We start from the raw sequence: 19,012 nt of genomic DNA on the forward strand, positions 1-19,012 counted from the left end.
CCTGGCACCGGATTCTCCAACCTATATTCAGTCATAGACACAGCCAATACATTAAATTAGTATATATATCTATATATATTTACATATTAGTCTGCATGAGTCCACTGCACATGGTTGAGCACTGTCCTGTGGCAATAGTCGGCAGCTCAGAGAGACAAAAGGTGTGTACGAGGGGGGGATTAAACTTCCCTGGGCTTTTGTCACCTGCTTCTGAGCAAATGGAAAAAGGCTACTCCAAATAACCTTCAGCTGAGGTTTGAACTAAGAAATGTGACTTGTTCTGCAAAGGCCAGACATGCCCATGCGGCGTGGTAGCTTGTGGAAAAAATTGTAACTTCTCAGCTGAGACCCATCCACTTTGGAGCAAAGTTACACACGTGAGTTTGAATTTTGTCTGTGTAGCTTTGCCTGCAATCAGGACCAGAAACTATGTATCAAAGCCAGTCTAAAAAGTTGATCCATACTGTTTGGTGGCTTCTAGGTCCTGGTTCCTAGGCACAACCTGCCTGTCTAATCTTAGCCAGTGTATTCATGCCCTGACTGTAACAAAATTCCCTCTTATTCAGTTCCTTTTGTGGATTTTACCACCAGAGGAGATAATCCAGCTCCATGCTTCAGCACTTCTTTCTGCTTGTGGAGGTTTTCAGGCATCACAGAAGTTGGCACTTCAATAAAGAGTCAGTTTCACTGATGTTTTCTATGTATCATCTTTAGAATATTGTAGCAAGATGTTTAATCCACTTTGTAAGAAACCCAGTAATAATTGTGAAAAAGTGTTCGATTTTACTGGTATTTCAAAACAAAAAAAGAGAAAAATAATCCATTAAAAGTGTGGCAAAGAATATTGGACAGAAGAGCACAAACTCTTATGTCACCTGAAATGACATAACACAACTGCAACTTCCCAATGCAAGAGACCTAAAAAAAAAAAGAAAACATTAAGCAGTTGTAAAAGCTTTTACATTTTTATTACATTATCATTGTACCAAGAAAAGAAAATATGTTTTGTAATGGTTGAAACTAAGTTGGGAAAAGGTTGAAATTGCACCCATTTCAGCGCGTTTTTTGGCCATTTCTATGAAAAGCGAATTTGCCTTGAGCAACCTCAGGAGCACTGAGAAGACGCCTGGGGGAAACCATGGAATGTGGGCTGCATCATCTCTAGTTGGTTTAGGCTGTGTGAATGGGTTTATTTGAGTCCTCAGGGAGAGGTGGTAGCAAATGCAAAAGGAATCACAGAAAAGAATCACGGAATGGTTTGGGTTGGAAGGAACCTCAAAGATGATCTAGTTGTTCCAACCCCTCTGCCATGGGAAGGGATGCCTTTCACTGGACCAGCTTGCCCAAAGCCCCGTTCAACCAGGCCTGGAACACTTCCAGGGATGGAGCAGCCACAGCTTCTCCGGGCAACCTGTTCCCGTGTCTCACCACCCTCACAGGGAAGATTTTCGACCCAATATCCACACCTACTCTCCCTTGGAACCCATTACCCCATGTCCTATGGCTACATGCCCTTTAAGGCAGTTCCGCCAACAAATGACAGGGATGCGTAGTTTTCTGCCCCGCGGGATGTATTTTAGGCTGAGCCATACAGAAGGAGCATTTCTAGCGTTTTAACGCAGCGACCCAGCCACGTAAAGCTGGGAGAAGGCTGGCGGGCAGCCCTTGGACGACCACCAAAAGGGCAGCACTACCCCCTAAGGGAAAACTGCGCCTCCAAATTCTCCTTTCCGACAAAAACCCCGCTCCCACCCTTCCCGCGGCCGCTCCCGCCCCCGCGCCGGACGCGATCCGAGCTGGCACCGCCCCCGCTCCCGCCCGGCCCGGCCCGGCCCGGCAGGAGCTCCGCCCGCTCCCGCTCCCCGCTCCCGCTTCTCTGCGCTCCACGGCCCGGCCGCCAGCGCCGCTCCCGCCGGATCCGCTGCGGAGCTTCCCCCGCCGGGAGCCGGGAGGCTGCGGAGCCGCTGCTCCCGCTGCGGGAGCACAGTCGGAGCTGCCGGAACAGGCGCTCCGGCCCCGGCGCCGCTGCCCGGCGGAGCCAGCAGGGAGGGAAGGCGCTGAGCAGGGCACCCGCGCATTGTGCGAGCCCGCATGGGCACGGCGCGGGGGCGCGGCCGCGGGGCTCCTGCCAGCCTCTCGCTCGGCCCCCGGCATCGCCCGTAGCCGGGGAGCGCCGCGCTCGGCCCCGAGGGGAGGGATGCTTTTGGGGAGGGATGCTTTTGTGCGCGGCCGCGGGCGCAGCAGCGGGTAGCGGCGGCTGCGGTGGCGGGGCAGGTCGGGCGCCGCGCTCAGCCGCAGCCCTCCCGGCGACAGCGGCCGGGCGCGATGCTCTGTTAGGCGGCCCGAGCCCTTGCGAGCGCGGCGGGCAGGCGTAGCAGCCCGTAGCGGAGCTGGGAGGGCGAGCAGGCGGCTCCCCATGGCGAGCAGCCGGAGCATCGAGCTGGAGCACTTCGAGGAGCGGGACAAGCGGCAGCAGCGCTCCGGGCCGAGGCGCGGAGGCTCCGGGTCGGGCGCGGGGCCGCGGGGCAATGGGCTGGTGCCCAGCCCGGCGCACAGCGCGCACTGCAGCCTCTACCGCACCCGCACCCTGCAGGCGCTCAGCTCCGAAAAGAAGGCGCGCAAAGCCCGCTTCTACCGCAACGGGGACAGGTACTTCAAGGGCTTGGTGTACGCCATCTCCCCCGACCGCTTCCGCTCCTTCGACGCCCTCCTGGTGGAGCTCACCCGCTCCCTGTCGGACAACGTGAACCTGCCCCAGGGGGTCCGCACCATCTACACCATCGATGGCAGCAAGAAGCTCACCAGCCTGGACGAGCTGGTGGAAGGTGAGGGGGGATGGCAGAGGCCGGCTGGAGGTGGCCGTGGGACCTGGTGGTGGCTGGCGGGCGCTCCCAGGGGCGAGCTTCCCGGTCGCTGCACGGATGGAAGCGGAGAGGTCGCCTTGCTGAAAACTGGCGGCCGCAGAGCCCGTGAGGGCAAGTGGCCAAGGTTGCCCCGTAAGGGCAAGTGGCCGGGGGTGCCCGCTGCTGTGAAGGGCCGTAGGGCCCCGTTTTTCCAATCCTCTCCCGTCCCCCCGAGTGCTGCCATCTGCATGCGCTGGGCTCGACTCCAATTGTAGTTCAGCAGCAGGTGCTCTTTTCATCTGCAAGAACTGTAAAGTTCTTGGTTACCTTCCATTTTTAAGAGGGGGAAACGCTGTCATTTGGTTCTGTAAGTGTCACTGTTGACTCACAGTTGACTGGCGGCTTCAGCCTTCAGAGAGGAAGCCCCAGTGCTATGAAAAAGGGTATATATACGCTAGCGCTTATTAAAACTAACAGGTGTAAAGTCCTAGTTTCAAATGTGGTCCATGCCAGAGTCCGTATTAACAGAGGGAATTACCTACCTTGCCTGACTTTCAAAAGCATGTTATAGAATCAGATGTATTCCAGAGTTGTTCCTAAGTAGCTTTTCATAATGGGACTTAGCTGCTAAGGTTACGTAGACCTTGCAAATCTTGCAACGGAGCAGCGCTTGACTGTCTCGAAATGGGGCCAGAAGTATTGTTTTGTGAATGACACTCATGCCCTTTGTTTGTGGGGAGCGATCATTATCGGAATGAGGAGCAGAATTCCCCAGGCTTTTCACATAATGTCTTAAAATTCAGTTTAAGCTCAGCATTGCCTGTTTCCCAAGTGCACACTGAGAGGTTCGTGGTGAATTTGCACTTGATGGTTGTTCTCAAGTATTTAATACATCAGCCACTGCAGTCTTCCACCCTGTGACTCTGTGTGCCAGGTGTAGCTGGTTTGCAATAATGAAGAACTGGGATTTTTGTAGGCCTTCCAATGCCTCCTGCTTCCTAGGCTTTCCTATCCTCTGAGCTTTGGCTTGGAAGCTTTCCTTTTCAAAGCAGTGCTGAATGACACCTGGAGAATTGGATGGGAAAGGGAACCTGAAGACCTTTATCTGATCCATCAGTCAGGGCACTGGGAGTTAGGGACCAGCTGCTTCACAACATGGAAGAGAAAGGGAGGGGGTACAGAATTTGCTGTACCAAATGGGCCTCCCTCAAAAAAAGATGGAAGGGCATTTCCTGACAGCACCACAGTGCTGAGGACTTCTGTGATCCACTACAAGGCTGTTTTACAGTGACAGCTGAGGAAATATGAAGTGGTTGTAGAGTGAAATGCTGACCCTGTGGTGATAAAAGAAGTGAAGTAAGTAAAAAAACTTTCATGATTTGGTGGTTAATTTAGAGATACCTTAAAAATATGATATGCTGAAGTGGTGACAGAAGGGAAAGGAGATGAAACTGGCAATAACATGGGGTGACATTTGAAATGTTGCAGCAGGAATGGTATTAAGCTTTTATGATTTAAAGATTTTTTTATCTTTAAAACGAAGACAATTACTTGCTGGACAGCACTATGTAGTCTTACAACTGGAAATTAATAACTGAGAGCAAAACTTACTCTTTGTCTCTTCAAATACTCATTGGAAGCATAACCTTTGTCGGGGCTCTTCACTGGAAGAATGAAGCAAAATAAATGTCACAGTCAAAATGCCACTTCCATGCTTTCTCAATGAAATAAAAGGGGGAAGAAAAGAATGCCAAGTACTTAGTCACCTATCCATGACCACTGTAAGATTAATCACCACACAGAGAAAGAAAAGTATATATAGGAAGGAAAGGACAGCAAACAAGTAGTGAATCTATCATTCCTTCAAACTTGAGTTTTTTGCCAGCTGTTTTGTTCTTGAGGGTGCTGGAAGAGGTTTGATTGGCTTCATTTTCTTTATTTCTCATGGTTACGGCCCAGCAAACTTGAATTTCTGCTGTCGAGTAAATATACCAATATTGGTGTTGACGTAAATCTTGAACTGCAGAAGCACCAGAAGTAGTTTTGAATGGTATTTTGCTGTATTGCTTTTTGGTATTTTCAGAAAGGAAAATAAAACTAAAGTGCTGTAGTGTGTGCCAGCCACAGGCTGAGCACCAGACGGGCCATGGCTGCGTGATGCAATACCGAGCTCGCTGCTCTCTTGGCACCTTCCCAGTGTTCCTGAACTGGGACATGGAGTCACAGCAGTTCAGGTTCAGTAGTGGCAGATCTCTGCAGTGAGCAGAAGGTGAGTGCTCAGCAAACCTTGCCAAGCCAGCAAGATCTGCATTAAACCTGCCTCAGCTCCAGCCTGTGTGTGTAGATCTTGGACAGTGACATGTCCCAGTACAGGACAATCTCTTTAAGGCTTATTTGCTATTTATCTATCTGGGATATAAAAGCTGGCAGCATCAAATTCTGTATCATAATGAGCTGAGTTGAGTCACTGATAAATTTTTTTTTGAGTTTGTCTGTGTTTGGCAATCTGTTTTACTGTTTGTCATTTTTAAGAGAAAAAGAACTAGTGCATAGACATACTGAGGGATATGAAATACTGCTGTTGTGGGTTCAGCCAGTTAAAATTGGACCAGATCATGTTTATTAGTGAAAAATAGAAGCTCCATTTTATGAAGCATATTGTTTTTCTTAGCTGGATATGACAATCAAAAAAGCATGCTCTGCTGGACTAGCCAGAGGCAAATATAATTTATATTCTCAGCCCTGTAGATTAGGAAACATTATGGCTTATGAGTTTGACAGTTTTCACTGTTTTCTTAGAATGGGAGGAAGGAAGGAAGAATTTCATTGTCTGCTCCTGATCTGTTTGAGCAGGCAGATCCAGAGAGGAGGTGGGGGCTGGGACTATTATGACTTTTTTATGGTTTTCTTTCTTCCAGCTTTACTCTCAGACATAACACTCCTTTTTCTTCTAGAATGTGATATTCCATGTGTAATTTTATACTTGCCCTTCAATATCAAATATTGAATAGTAGATGAATTTTTATTTTCTACCAGAGTTAGCTATTTAAGTGTTTGTCTATTTCTTTCAGTTTCCCTTGAAAATGTAGGCTTCCTAAAGCATGACACATGAAGAATAGAACTGTGCAGCTCTTTAGTCCTGAGCTATGTGTTTTATGTGGATGTTGGTCATGCTCTGTCTCTTTGCTTTCATTGTCTTGTTAATGAAGGACGTGGAGAATCCCAGTTGTAAAGGTCTGCTGCAAAGTTGGGAGTTGTTTTTGGATTCTGGGAGATGAAAGCAAGCGTAGACTTTATTCCTGGAAAGAGATGTAGTGTTGATTTTGCATCTAATGGGAATCCTTCTAGTTCCATAAAAAAAATGGCTGAGTCTTTGTTCATTCAACAACAATGCTTAATTAATACAGTCCTTTATAAAATGTCAGGAGTTTTGTCTGCATGGCTGTGCACACAATCAACAGGCATCTGCAGGGAAGACTTTGGCCAGGAGGTGGGAAGGTTCAGGACAGGGCAGTCCTTATGGACAGGACACACAGCACAGGGCAATATCTGATTTACAGAAATGAGCTCTGCCTCACTAATACAGAGTAAGAGAATGTGTTTTTAAATGAGGTGCTGAACAATCAAAGTTTTTTCTGCCTTAGACCATTGTTGTTACTGCATGTTACATTTTAATCCCACGTAAAGTACTTGCGACTTTAGTTCGTGTGCATTGTTGTATTAAGTCAAGAATATCTTTTCTCTTGTCAGGGCAAGCAGATGGTAACACCAAGCAGGCAGTTTGTATTTTTCTTGTTCTAAAAGGTACCCTCCTGTGCTAGAGCCAGAAGCTGTAATGCTTTAAAAAAAAAAAGAGGCAAATGTAGCAAGTTGAACAAAGAAGGGTATGAAAGAAGGATTAAAAAACACTGAAAGAATATTCTTCCAAATAAGTGTTCAAATCACTGTAATGCCACAGTTCTGGAACGATGGGGTGTGGATGTGAAACGTGGATGTAATTCTTAGCTAACTTCCAAGTTAAATAAAATAGTTCCACCACCATCCATCTCCTAGTTTCAGGGCTGAAGAAATTCTAGTTTACCTGAAAAGGGTTATTTACTTCCTGTGAAGAAGGCACATGGTGTCAGATGTGTTTGATACCAGGTTGGCATTGACTGTTTTTTGAGAGCTTTTACCCTGCCTGAGCAGGGGGTTGAACTTCCAGAGGTCTCTTCCAACCTCAGCTGTTGTCTGATTCTGTGAAAGCCTGTAGGAAGCTGTAATCTGAACCTCTTTGTGTCTAAATAAAATCAGAGAACTAGTAACAGTTAGTGATCTGCTAAAATCCTGGTTGTCATGACAGGTTTTAAAAAGTGCATGGGGAACTCTGAGTGCTGTAGATGAGGAAAGATCGTGACTTACACAGGGTTATTAAAGGTGATATGAAAGTGAATTGTAAGAAACTGATGAGAAGGGAAGTTGCTCAAAGTAAGGAAGGAAAGAGAAATTGAAATAACCCAATCCTTCATAAAAGGGGTTGTTTTATTTTTAGATCAGTCATATATGCTGTAAATACACTGTTCCGGAAATCTGCTTGGCTTTGTGTTGCAGAACACGGAAAGGGTACTCTGCTGTGTTTGCTAAAGTTAGAAAGAAGGTCAGTAGCCCTAAAAACTACCTTGCTGTATAAATAAGCAGCTTTTTGTACCTTTGAAGCTGAAGAGTTGCACCCGAAGAAGCCAAGGAACATAAGATGAATAGGTGAAATCTATCTAGATATCTGTCCTGTCCTATGGGATTCATAGGGGAACACATGCCTCAAAAATATATAAACTGTTTTCCCTCCCTAGGGATGTTTTTACCTGTCAGCTGTATTCTCTGTTGAGCAGAGTGACGTTTAAAAAGTGATCCTTTATGTAACTTTCAGGAGATAGTGGTTATTTTTATTGCAAAAAAAAAAAAGCCAGAAAACCTTATTCAGATACTTTCATTTCAAGTATCCCTACTGAGGATTTTTGATTTTGTTATACACTCTATTTATTCCTTTCATTGCTCACTGTGTGGCATACCTACAGTTGGTTTCTAACCTAATGCAAGGGAAAACTAGATACCTGTATTTCTTTAGTGGTCTCTACTTTTTAAGGACAAAAAGGTGAATATTTCTAGGCTATTTTTAAAATGCTTATCAGTTAGGTTTGGCTCACAAAACTTATGCTGTGAAGAGCCCCAAATGGTCAGGCAGCTGTGTTCCCTCAAAACTGAGTGTATCACACTTGTGATGCCAAAGGGCAGGATGCTTCCTACTTTTTTCATTAGTACCTAATATTGCATGGGTGAATTTAGAAGAATTCGTGTAGAGGTATAAAATAAAAGGGTTGAAAGAGACCTTTGAGATCATCCAGTCCAACCATCCACCCAGCACTGCCTCTGTAAGCACTAAACCATTTCACCCTATCACCAGATCCAAATCTTAAACACCTGCACGATGGTGGCTCCACCATCTCCCTGGGCAACTTATTCCAAGGCCAAACCACTTAACAGTGAAAAGATGTTTTTCTAATATCTCATCTGAATTTCCCCAGTCTCAGCCTAAGGCCATTTCCTCTATTCCTCTTACTGCAGGCATGGCAGAAGAGACTGACTCCACCTCCCTCCAACCTTTCAGGGACTTGGAGAGAGTCATGGTGACCCTCCTCAGCCTGCTCTTCTCCAGACTAAACAAACCCAGCCCCCTCAGCCATTCCTCACAAGACATGTTTCCTAGACCTTTCTTGAGCCTTGTTTCCCTTCTCTGGACGTGCTCCAGCTCCTCAATGTCCTTTTTAAAGCGAGGGTCCCAGAACTGGACACAGCACTCAAGGTGTGGCCTCACCAGTGCCCAGTACAGGGGAGCAGCCCCTCCCCTGTCCTGCTGGCTGATCCTGGCCAGGGTGCCATTGGCTCTCTTGGCCACCTGGGCACACTCAGGTTCAGCTGCTGTCAACCAGCACTCCAGGTGTCCCTTTGTGTCCCAAGCCACTCCTCACCCAGCCTGTATCACTGCATGGCTCAGGTGCAGAACCTGACACTTCACCTTCTTGAGCCTCCTGCAGCTGTGTCCTCAGCCCACTGATGGAGTGTGTCCAGGTCTCCAGCAGAGCCTCCCATCCCCTGAGCACATCAGCACTTCCACCCAGCTCAGTGTCTCCTGCCCAGCTCCTGAGGGTGCCCTGATCCCTGTGTCCAGATCATCCCTAAGGATGTTAAACAGGACCAGCCTAAGGTGGAGCCCTGGGGAACACCACTGGTGCCAGCTGCCAGCTGGATTTATCTCCACTCACCACAGTGCTCTGGGCCCAGCCATCCAGCCTGATTTTTACCCATTGGAGGGAGAGTCCACCCACCGGAGCTTCAAGCAGCCAGTTTTTCTAGGAGGATGCTGTGGCAGGTGGCATCAAACACTTTACTAAAGTCTAGATATGTTGCAGTCAGGTAGGTAAATTACAAAAGAAAGGCCTCATAAAAATCAGTCCTTGCTCTCTGTTAAATTAATAGCTAGCTTGTCACTTCTTCTATGTGCAGCTAAGTGGCTTGCAAGTTCCTGTGTGAAAACAATCTTAAGTATGAAAACAATTAGCACAACAAGCTATTCTGGTAAGAGAACTGTTTGCACCTGCAATAAACAAGAAATCTGTCTCATGGGAATCAGTGAACAAAATATGTAAACTAACCAAGAATAGAGAAATTGGACAGACAAGTAAAATACCTTTTACTAACCAACAGGTTAATTGACAAGAAAACTATTAACCAATTAGAGTTGTACATGAGGTCTGTAAAAACTGTGTAAAATAAGTTGTGTGAATATAGAATGGGCTTTTCTGCATGGAGAAAATGAATTCTCAGTTGATTTATTACATATAGATAGACACATCCACAGCCTTCCCCTCATCTATTAACCCTTTTCTCCTTAATCCATGCATTATTATCTTGAAAGGTGAGATGGGCACATTTCCTGAGGATTGGTGTTGAAGAAATAGATGGCAAATGAAAAACTTTGTGGATGAGCTTCTAAGAAAGCAAACCAGTATTGAGGCAGCTGCTCACCTATGGCTATTTGTCAGTCAGACTGAGCATTGTAGTCTTGTTTTCTCTTTTTCCATTCTCTGTGTTCATCTGTATTTTCCTCTTCTGAAGGAATGGCAAGCGTTGTGTTCAGACTATTGACTGTCTGAAACTGGAATCCTTTTACATTGTTCTTAAACCATTTACACAGCAACTTGTTTCAGGGATATTGCACCTGGTTATTAATTCAGTGCAGCTGAATTATTGAGAAGTGGGTAATGTTTCCTTGTCAATAGGCAATATTCCTATTGCCTATTGTTCTTATAGCTGATTTTCTGCTGTTAATAAGACTTGGAAAATCAGAAGTAGACTTACACCATTTGCTGATTATATTGTGACCCAAAATATCAGCAGATATGTCTCCTTTTAAGCAAGCATATGTCCCATTTGAGGAGTTTTTGGTGGAAGCAGGATTTCTTCATGGAAGAGCTGGCACTTTTAGCTTGCTCTGGGTACTGTCATGAATCATGGGATGGATGGCACATACGGTCTGTTGAAATTATGCTGTGAACTTATAAGGAGGTTTCAGACTTCTGCCAAAACTGCTCTGCAGCCTGGTTGAGCTTTCTGCTGTGGAATAGTTTGGCTGGGCTCAAGAGTCCCAGATGTCACCTACGTCTGGAATTGCATATTTACTGCATCTAAATGAAAAGGAGAAAGCATTGCTTAATAGATCTTCCTGCTTTATTACCCTATGTTGTGTTTCTTTACCTGCAAATCTCAGTGTAATATTGGTGACTAAATTCATGCTCTGCTCTGAAACCTGGGGAGCTGGATTCATGCTAATGCCAGTGTTGTAAGCTGAAGACTTATTAACTTTCCATAATGTAACTGCTATGACTCTGTGCTAGGTAAAGCTAGTGTGCATTAGCTTTAAAATATTTTGAAATTATAAGAGGAAAGTGGTCTTCAAACCATAAAATTGACCATATTGAAATCAGCAGTGTAAATATTTGAATTATTGTTTATGCCTCTTTTTGGAGTTGTGTCAACTTTCTAGGGCAGGTAGATGTACAGCTGCAAAAAGAAATTGAAAAAAAAAACTACAGCCGGATCAAAATGCCACTAAAGTCTCAGAAAAGATTTCCTTTGTATTTGGGATAATATGTATTTAGGTTATTCACATGAAAAATCACATTCAAGGCAGTCAGTGAAACAGTCAAATTTATTTATGTTTGTGATTTTTAACTATAAAGGTATCTGTTACTTTATGAACAGCATTTGAAATTGATTTGAGTAATTCAACCCCTTTAGACCCCCTCAAAAATCAAGTATTGTATGTTGTACTTTACAAATATTAGTTTTCTGGAAGATTGTGGAGATGATCAGAAGTGTGTATTTATACATGAATTAATCCCAAGCAGATTTAAAATCAGGTCATACATGAAAGCTGTGAGCAAATATGATATACAATATTACATTTTCATGTTCTTACCTATAAAAAAATTAATGTAAAAAGGAGATAATAATTCTACAAATGACATGATGGTTCTTCCAGATAGACATACATAAGTGCATTTTCTACTTTGGAGGATGGCTAAAATAATTTAAACAACAGCACACCTTTATTAATGTTGTTTATCAAGAGATGATATTTTCTCAGGCACGCTTTTAAATACACCATTCTGTAGGAAAGTTTCCTGGAGTTAGTTTTATAGGTATGATTTAAGTTACCCCTGCCGTTTCTTTTCTTACATATTTTCATCTGATAGGTAGTGAGTTGTGTGCCCCTGTCAAACAAATAAATGTTTAACTCATTCTTAGAGAACCATTCTTTATCCAGAGAGCAGCAATTGGCTTCCTAATTATACTGTTTCTTGGTGGTTTTTTAGTATTTTTCAAGTTTTTAAATAGAAATCATGTGTGAAGTTCTGGCTGTGGTAAAATACTTAGAAATTTAAGTAGTAATTTTTAAACTTCATCCTTTGTCTTAAAGTCATGAAACAAGCAAATCACTCAGTGAATGTGTTTTCTCACTTACAGCCCTTGTTCTAGTCTTGCCATATGTGCCTGCCTTGCAGGTGTAGTAGTAAAATCTATTTTCCATGTGAAACTTGTGTTACTTAACTTTATTTCTATGTCTGGTATATGAAAGCAGGTATGGACTTTAGAGCACTTACTAAACAATCTGTAATATACTATATTCTCAAGTAATTAGACTTTCCTGTATCTGCCAATTATAGGAAATTTTCAATTAATTTTGGCAGATTTTATCTTTTTATTTTTTTAGCTAAAATAGTTTGTGCTTCAACTTCAGGCTTGGCTAAATGCAGCTGAAACAAATAATTTGAAATTCTCTCTTTTAAGCTATAACATTATTTTAACTTGCTTAAAGGAAAAGAGGTAACAAGAAGAAATCTGCATTGCAACCCTTTGAGATAATAAAAAATTTTAGTCATCCATCAAGCAAGGGAACCAGTAGTAGACAGAAAGTTTTACACTGCTGTCTTAAAGAAATATAGAACCTTTTGGATAATTATTGACTGAAAATTTTATAAGAGGACAATTTCTGCTGTTCTATAGGGTGCTGTAGTACAGCTGTGACAGATAATAGATCACATTCCATGATAGCACAAAGAAGATGCTCTGTTTATGATGATGAGTCTGTAAAAGACAAAGCCAGCATGCCTGTTGAAACTCTTCTGTGATAAATCCTTGAGCAAAGGGACCTTTTGTCCTTTACCTTTACTTTATGTAAAGCAACTAATTCACTTGGAGACTCTTGTTTCTGAGTAGCCTAAATTTTTTTTTAACTTTGTTAATTTAAATTTCAGCCCTGAGATTTAACTTTGATTTACTTTGTGTGCATTGTTGGGATTTTTTAATGGTCTAGGAAGTGCATTGGTTTTGAGTTGGATAATTCTGAATGTGCTCGATGTTGGTGAATTTTGAGGTAGTTCACAGAATTTATTTTAAACTCTTGCACACAGTTGGCAAGACTGTCCTAAGATTTTGTGCTGGTTTTGGCTGGGATAGAGTTAATTTTCTTCATGGCAGCTTCTGTGGGCTATGGTTTGTATTTGTTTTTGAAACAGTGTTGATAAGAGGGGGATGTTTTTGTTATTGCTGAGCAGGGCTCACACAGAGCCAAGGGCTTTTTGGCTTCTCACACCATCCCACCAGTGAGTGGGCTGGGGGAAAATGAAACTGGGAGGTGGCACAGCTGGGACAGCTGACCCCAACTGGCCCAAGTGGTATTCCAAACCATATGACATCATGCTCAGTTTATAAATCTGGGGGAAGAAGAAGGAAGAGGAGGAATATTCAGTTACAGCATGTGGCTTCCCAAGCCACCATTACCATGATGGAGCCTGGCTTTCCTGGAGGTGGCTGAGTCCCCTGCCTGTCCTGGGGAAGTGGTGAACAAATTCCTTGTTTGGCTTTGCTTCCCCCTGTGGCTTTTGTTTCCCTATTAAACTGTCTCTATCTCAATCCATGAGTTTTATTTTCATTTTCTGTCCCACTGAGTGGAGCGAGCAGGTGGCTCTGTGGTGTTTAGTCTGGAGTTCCACTATGCTGAGGTTCTGTGTCGTGTAGGAAGGTGGTTGGAGAGGGGAGAATAACAAAATGATGAGCAGGTATCATTAGTAATGATGATTGGTTTGAATTACAGCTACCAGCTTCTTGAGGTGCCTCTCATTTGGCAGCACTGAGTTTGGAGGCAGACTTATTGGCAATTGTTCAGACAACAAGCTTAGTGCTTGGAATCTAGTGTTAGAGGATGTACAGATGGAAACCTTTGCTTTCTGGTGTAGCTGAGCTGCTGCCACAAAACTTGAATATCTCATCTGTTTTGTGATAACAGGATAGATGATGGAAACAGCTGTTGAAAGAGAATGGTGCTCATCTTTAAAATCATAGGATCTCTTCATTTGAAAGGGACTTTCTGAAGTCATCTCCTCCAATGTCTTGCTCAGGTTTGAAAAAATCAGATTTCTTGGAGACTTCTTACAATTTAATGTGTAGTTCTGGGGCAGAATAAGCTTCTAGACATCCCAGTGCTTACAAAGCTGTGTGGAATCTGGGATTCTTTTTCTCTCCTACCTGTAAATTGGTGCAGATTTGCAGCATGCAGCTCTTTGTCAAGGAATTTGTGTGCTGAAAACACCTGCTTTCTCTTAGCTAATTTTTTGGGGGAAAGAGGAGGAGTCCAGTTTTGTGTGTATCAGTTTGTTTTGTGCACCACTTGATCTATGACTGAGGAGGAATGATGGGGATGAGTGAAGAGAGGAGTACAAGCAGGGCAGTGGCAGCCACAGAATCTAGCCCCAGTTTCCTGGTACCTGCGTAGAATACAGTCCCAGTGATGTTTGTGGAGGTAGAACTGGCTGCCAGAATTTCCCAAACAAAATCATTGTTAACTTGGCTTAATTATAGTCTCTCGTCTTTCAAATACAGCAAGTAGACTTTCAAGAACGTCTAAATACAAAGTAAATTACAAAGCAGTGTAATTGGTATTGGAAAATAAACAAGAAAGTCTTTCAGCTCATGGTAATTCTTCAGGGCTTTGAAAGTCGTTTAGTATCTTGCTTTTAGAATAAACTCTACAACTTCTGGGATAAATCAGCTCTCCAAACTAGAGTTTAGAAAGTAAAAGTGTTGTTTGAAAGTTTTCTAGTGTGTATCTAAATGTAGGCATACGTTTTGTAACTCCTACAGTTCTGTGCCCTAGATGTATGTTTACTCTTTACTCATCTTGCTGTGCATGTTAGAAGTGAGTTTGGTTTCTTCCACCAGTGACTTTGGCTGCATAGCTTTAATTTTAGAATAGGGTAAGCTTTATAAGATATAGGTAGCTCTTCTGTCTGGAGCAATGGTGTATTCGGTCAGTTTTGAATGCTTTGCAATTCATCCTTCTGGCAATACTCTGCCCTTTCAAGAATGTCTTGGGATGTCATTTTGTGACACCCCAAGGATGTGGGTTGCACAAATAACTCACAGTTAAAGATGTCCTTTGTCATGGTTTACATCTTGAAATTTGCTGTCAGGTGTCAAAAGAGTAGTGTTAAGCACCAAGAAGTTTTTCTTTTAGAAAACAACCAAACAAAAAACCCAAACAAAAAAAACCCCACAAAACAGCTTTGAAGTAGGAGAGAAAAATGGGGAAATTTAGATTTTCTATTGTACTCCCATACTCTCAAAGACTCATTTGTGGCCTCGACAGGTGTTCATTAGTCTAAAAAATATTAAAGTGAATGCATTTCAAATGTGTGTCCTTGGTAGAAAGGCAGTAACTCCTGGCAGATTAATGTGCCTTTCAGGGTAAGGGTCTTGAGGTGCTTAAATTTATTCTGTTAAAACTTGCTGTTGTAAAATAATTAAACATAGACATGGGTGTATGTATCTTGAAGTACGTGTTTGAGGCATATATAAGGGAGGACCTGGATATTTGTTGTAGGAGAATGCTCTTAAAGCCATGTGTTGTGAGCTCAGGTAGTGTGGACACACACATTTAGAGAGCTAGGGAATTACAGCTTGGAAATCCTTTTCAGGCCTGGATTTCTCCTGACTCTCAGGTCCATTCCCAGGCTGACAAGCTGACTGCAGCTTCAGTTAAAGAGGAAGTGTCCCAGGGTGATAACATGGTGAAAAACAGAGTGGAATTCATAATAAAGATTAACACCTGGTGTCTTTCCCGTGGGATACATCCTGAGGTACTGTCCCAAGGATGTTTTTCCCAATTGTCCAATGAGCTACTGTCCTATCCTAGATGCATGTAACACACTTTAAATACTGGCTGTCCATACAATAAAGTTGGCCTTTTTTCCTCCAAAGAGTTCCACGTGTGTTGCTGTCCTTTCTCTCTCTTTTCAGCACAGTAACCACAGGTAGTTTAAGCAAGTGCGAAATGACTGAAAATCCAAAAGATGTGTGAAATATCTTGAACTTTCTCCTATTTTTTATAGCAGAGCTCTTTTGAAACCTGCTGAAAGCACTCTGTGAGAGAGGGTGGAAAGCTCCTTGTTGAGCTACAGGAGAATCACTCCTGAAATATTTGCCTCTTTCGTGTTTTATTTAGTTTTAAAATTGACAAAGTGGCCTCAAGCCCCCTTAAACTGTGAACGTGTCGCCTTCCTTGCAGGTGAGAGCTACGTGTGTGCATCCAACGAGCCGTTCCGCAAGGTTGATTACACCAAGAACGTCAACCCCAACTGGTGTGTGAACATCAGGACTGGCTCCAGCCGCTCCCTGACCTCCCTGACGGCCACGAGGAGCGAGGTGAAGGAGAGCAAGGATTTCATTAAGCCCAAACTGGTGACTGTGATTAGGAGTGGGGTGAAGCCACGGAAAGCTGTGAGGATTCTGCTGAACAAGAAGACGGCTCACTCCTTCGAGCAGGTCCTCAATGACATCACCGAAGCCATTAAGTTAGACTCGGGTGTAGTCAAGAGACTTTGTACACTGGATGGGAAGCAGGTAGGAGAATAAACTGCTGTGGCCACCTAATAATCTTAAGATGCTCCGTTTTTCATAAGTTCAATTCTCATTATCGTGTATGCTTTAATCTGCTTCTGAATAGTGGCAGTTTAAAAAAAATCAACTTTAAAAAGCTTTATTAAAGTATTAATACACACAACAAAATTAGAATTGTATATAGTGTAAAATAAGTGGATCTTTACAGTCAAGTAAAACAAATTATTTTTTATGCTAGCCTTTTTGCATTGCCCAAAAAAGTGACTGTTGATTAAGTAATACTGTTTACTTGATACATTTGAACTTGTTCAGACAGCTATGTGTTTTCAGAAGCAGGCTCCTGTTTTCAGACCACCACATAGTGGCTGAGTGGTCTAAGAAAAATATTGATGTCTCCTTCCATTGCACTTCCACAGATTGCTGTTTCCAGAGGCAATAACTGACATGAGCTGAGGCCAAGAATTGTATCTGAAATTAATCATTCTGGGAGGGTAGTGGCATCTTTGCAACTTGCTTTTTTTTGCTTTTAGTTTTACCTCTGTGAAAACACAGCCAGGGTTAATGATGTGGTTGGGTGTGTGTTCTTGCACAGAAATACAAAGCAGTGGCCCACAGGATGTTCTGCTGCACCAGTTTAAAGTGTCAGGAAAACACTTGGTGTAGATCAGTAACATTAATGACTAAGCCCTTCACAGAACAGGAATTTGATACCTAATACTTCTATTTGACACTGCTGTGGAACTCTGAGAGCATTGTGACTTTAGTAATAGCGCAACACAGGCTGCAGAGTAGATCACATTGGTATCAGGTACCCAGACTCTTGTACTGTTGACTAAACATTAATATCCTTACTCACTCAACAGGTATTTATATACACCTGCATACCTACACATCTGCATGAAGTAATTATAAAAATTTCAGTTGTGTTCAAAGATGTGGGTATTTTTATTTTAAAGATTTTTATAGTGTTTAATGCCTAATAACCTTTTTTGTGATGCAAGCTTCTAGCAAATGTATGGCAGAATAAGTGCGCTTAGATTGCCTCAATATGAGCTCTGTCTCTGGTTATGTTGTGTGTGCTTGGATACACTTCTTGCAGGGAATTTTGTGAAAAGAACAACTTCTGTGTTTTGATGAAAATATAACAAGGCAAAGGCATCACTGAAACTCTTAAATTTTAGTGTTTGGTGGCAGCATGATGATGTGCTCTAGTTCTTCTAATAGGTTTGATTTTAAATGAGATTTGTTAATGCTACTTCTTAACAGAGAATCATTCCTAGGATCATCTGAAAAGTGTTTGTCATGTTTAATTTAATTCAAAATAAAATAGCTTTGAGGATATTTATTATGCAGTAATTAGTCTCTTCTGCCCATGAAGTGTTTTGTCACTGCCTCAGATGATTTTAGTCTTCTCAAGCAAGTAGAGAGTCAGTAAGGGAAACTGCAAAAGCTAGGACTGTCAGTTCAATTCACCTCTTCTTGCATTGTTAAAACAGCAGAAACCACTCATCTGCATTGGTGTGGAAGATGCAGCAGTGCATCAAGGATCAATAAAAGTAGTTAAATTTAAATATCACATACATTACTCGCATGTTGCCATCACCCATGGTGGAAGATTACTCTCTTCAGCCCATGGTGAGGATGACCAGTCATTGGTAATATTCCAAAATATGATTTTAATTGGCTGCAGTAGCTCCTCCTCCCCTTCTGTGGTAAAGGCAGTCATCAAACTTGGACTGCAGCTGTAGGAGTGTTCTCAGGCAGGGTTGAGAAATCCCAAATTCTGACTGTGAACTGCAGAGAGCTGCTGCCTCTCTGTGTAAACTGTTCCAGCAGTAGCAGTGAGGGAATGTGGAAACCTCCCTTCCATTGTGTTTTTCCAAAGATTTTGGGAATAAGCCTTTGTTGCACAACCAGAGTGTAACTGTGTTTTAAGAGCTTGTGGGATGGAGTGCTCCAAAGAGAAGACCTATCACTTCAAACACCCTGACAAAAATAAAAGCCTTCTATTACTTACCTAGGAGGATGGAGAGTTCTTGTTTTGTTTTATTTTTTTGTTTATTTCACTTTCCCCAAAGCAAAGGGCTAACCCCAGTTTGAAGCAGTAGGTTTTGTTTTTAATTTGTTTGTTCACTGCCAGTATATGTAGAGGTTGGTGCTGAAGGGCTTTTTGGGGTTTGGCACATAAAGAGTTGCTTTGCTGCCAAATACCAATTGGTGGAAATTTCTGAGCCTATTTTCTCTAATGTAGTAATTGCTTATTCTTCTAAATTTGCTAGGGAGGCAGATCTTTTATGTTCGTTGTAGTGTTGGCACAGCTTGAAAGGCAACCATTAAAAAAAAGGCATTTTGTAAATGGCTATGTTCCTATAAATGTAGCTCTTATGTTTCTCATGGTTCTAATTTTTTTCCTTGCTCCTTCCTATTTTTATCTCTGTATAAATACATATTTTTAAATTTTTTTTCTTAGTGAATAGGTTTAGATTGTATTTTCTGTTTAATGTGAAAATAGGGCTGAAATTCAGACGATTATAACGTGCATGTATAAAATGTGTATCCTTTGATTGGAGAATGCATTGTTCTGTTAACTTGTGGTGTGATTTCTTTATTGCAGTAGAACCATTTCATGTGTAGGAAGAAATGGTGATAAAACCAGTGATCTTTCTAACCAGTAG

The 19,012-nt window shown here is 42.6% G+C and overlaps 1 protein-coding gene across 5 annotated transcripts in view; it reads left to right on the forward strand.

The window, feature by feature from the left end:
• The first annotated feature begins 2,212 nt into the window (after positions 1–2,212).
• The window catches only part of DCLK2 (doublecortin like kinase 2), a 79,784-nt gene continuing 62,984 nt past the window's right edge, over positions 2,213–19,012 (forward strand). For 4 of the 5 annotated variants that reach the window (XR_015803366.1, XR_001403306.2, XM_014878980.2 and 1 more), the window contains exons 1-2: positions 2,402–2,825; positions 16,006–16,340. Coding sequence is in view for 3 of the 5 variants with exons in the window: in XM_014878980.2 (XP_014734466.1) it covers positions 2,417–2,825; positions 16,006–16,340 (744 nt within the window). In the remaining 2 variants the exon portion in view is untranslated. Of the gene's footprint in view, positions 2,826–16,005; positions 16,341–19,012 lie in introns of all 5 variants that reach the window. The other variant, XM_014878979.2, reaches the window with a different exon arrangement.

Source organism: Sturnus vulgaris, chromosome 4 (assembly GCF_052056855.1).
Source record: "Sturnus vulgaris isolate bStuVul1 chromosome 4, bStuVul1.hap1, whole genome shotgun sequence".
Classification (NCBI taxonomy): domain Eukaryota; kingdom Metazoa; phylum Chordata; class Aves; order Passeriformes; family Sturnidae; genus Sturnus; species Sturnus vulgaris.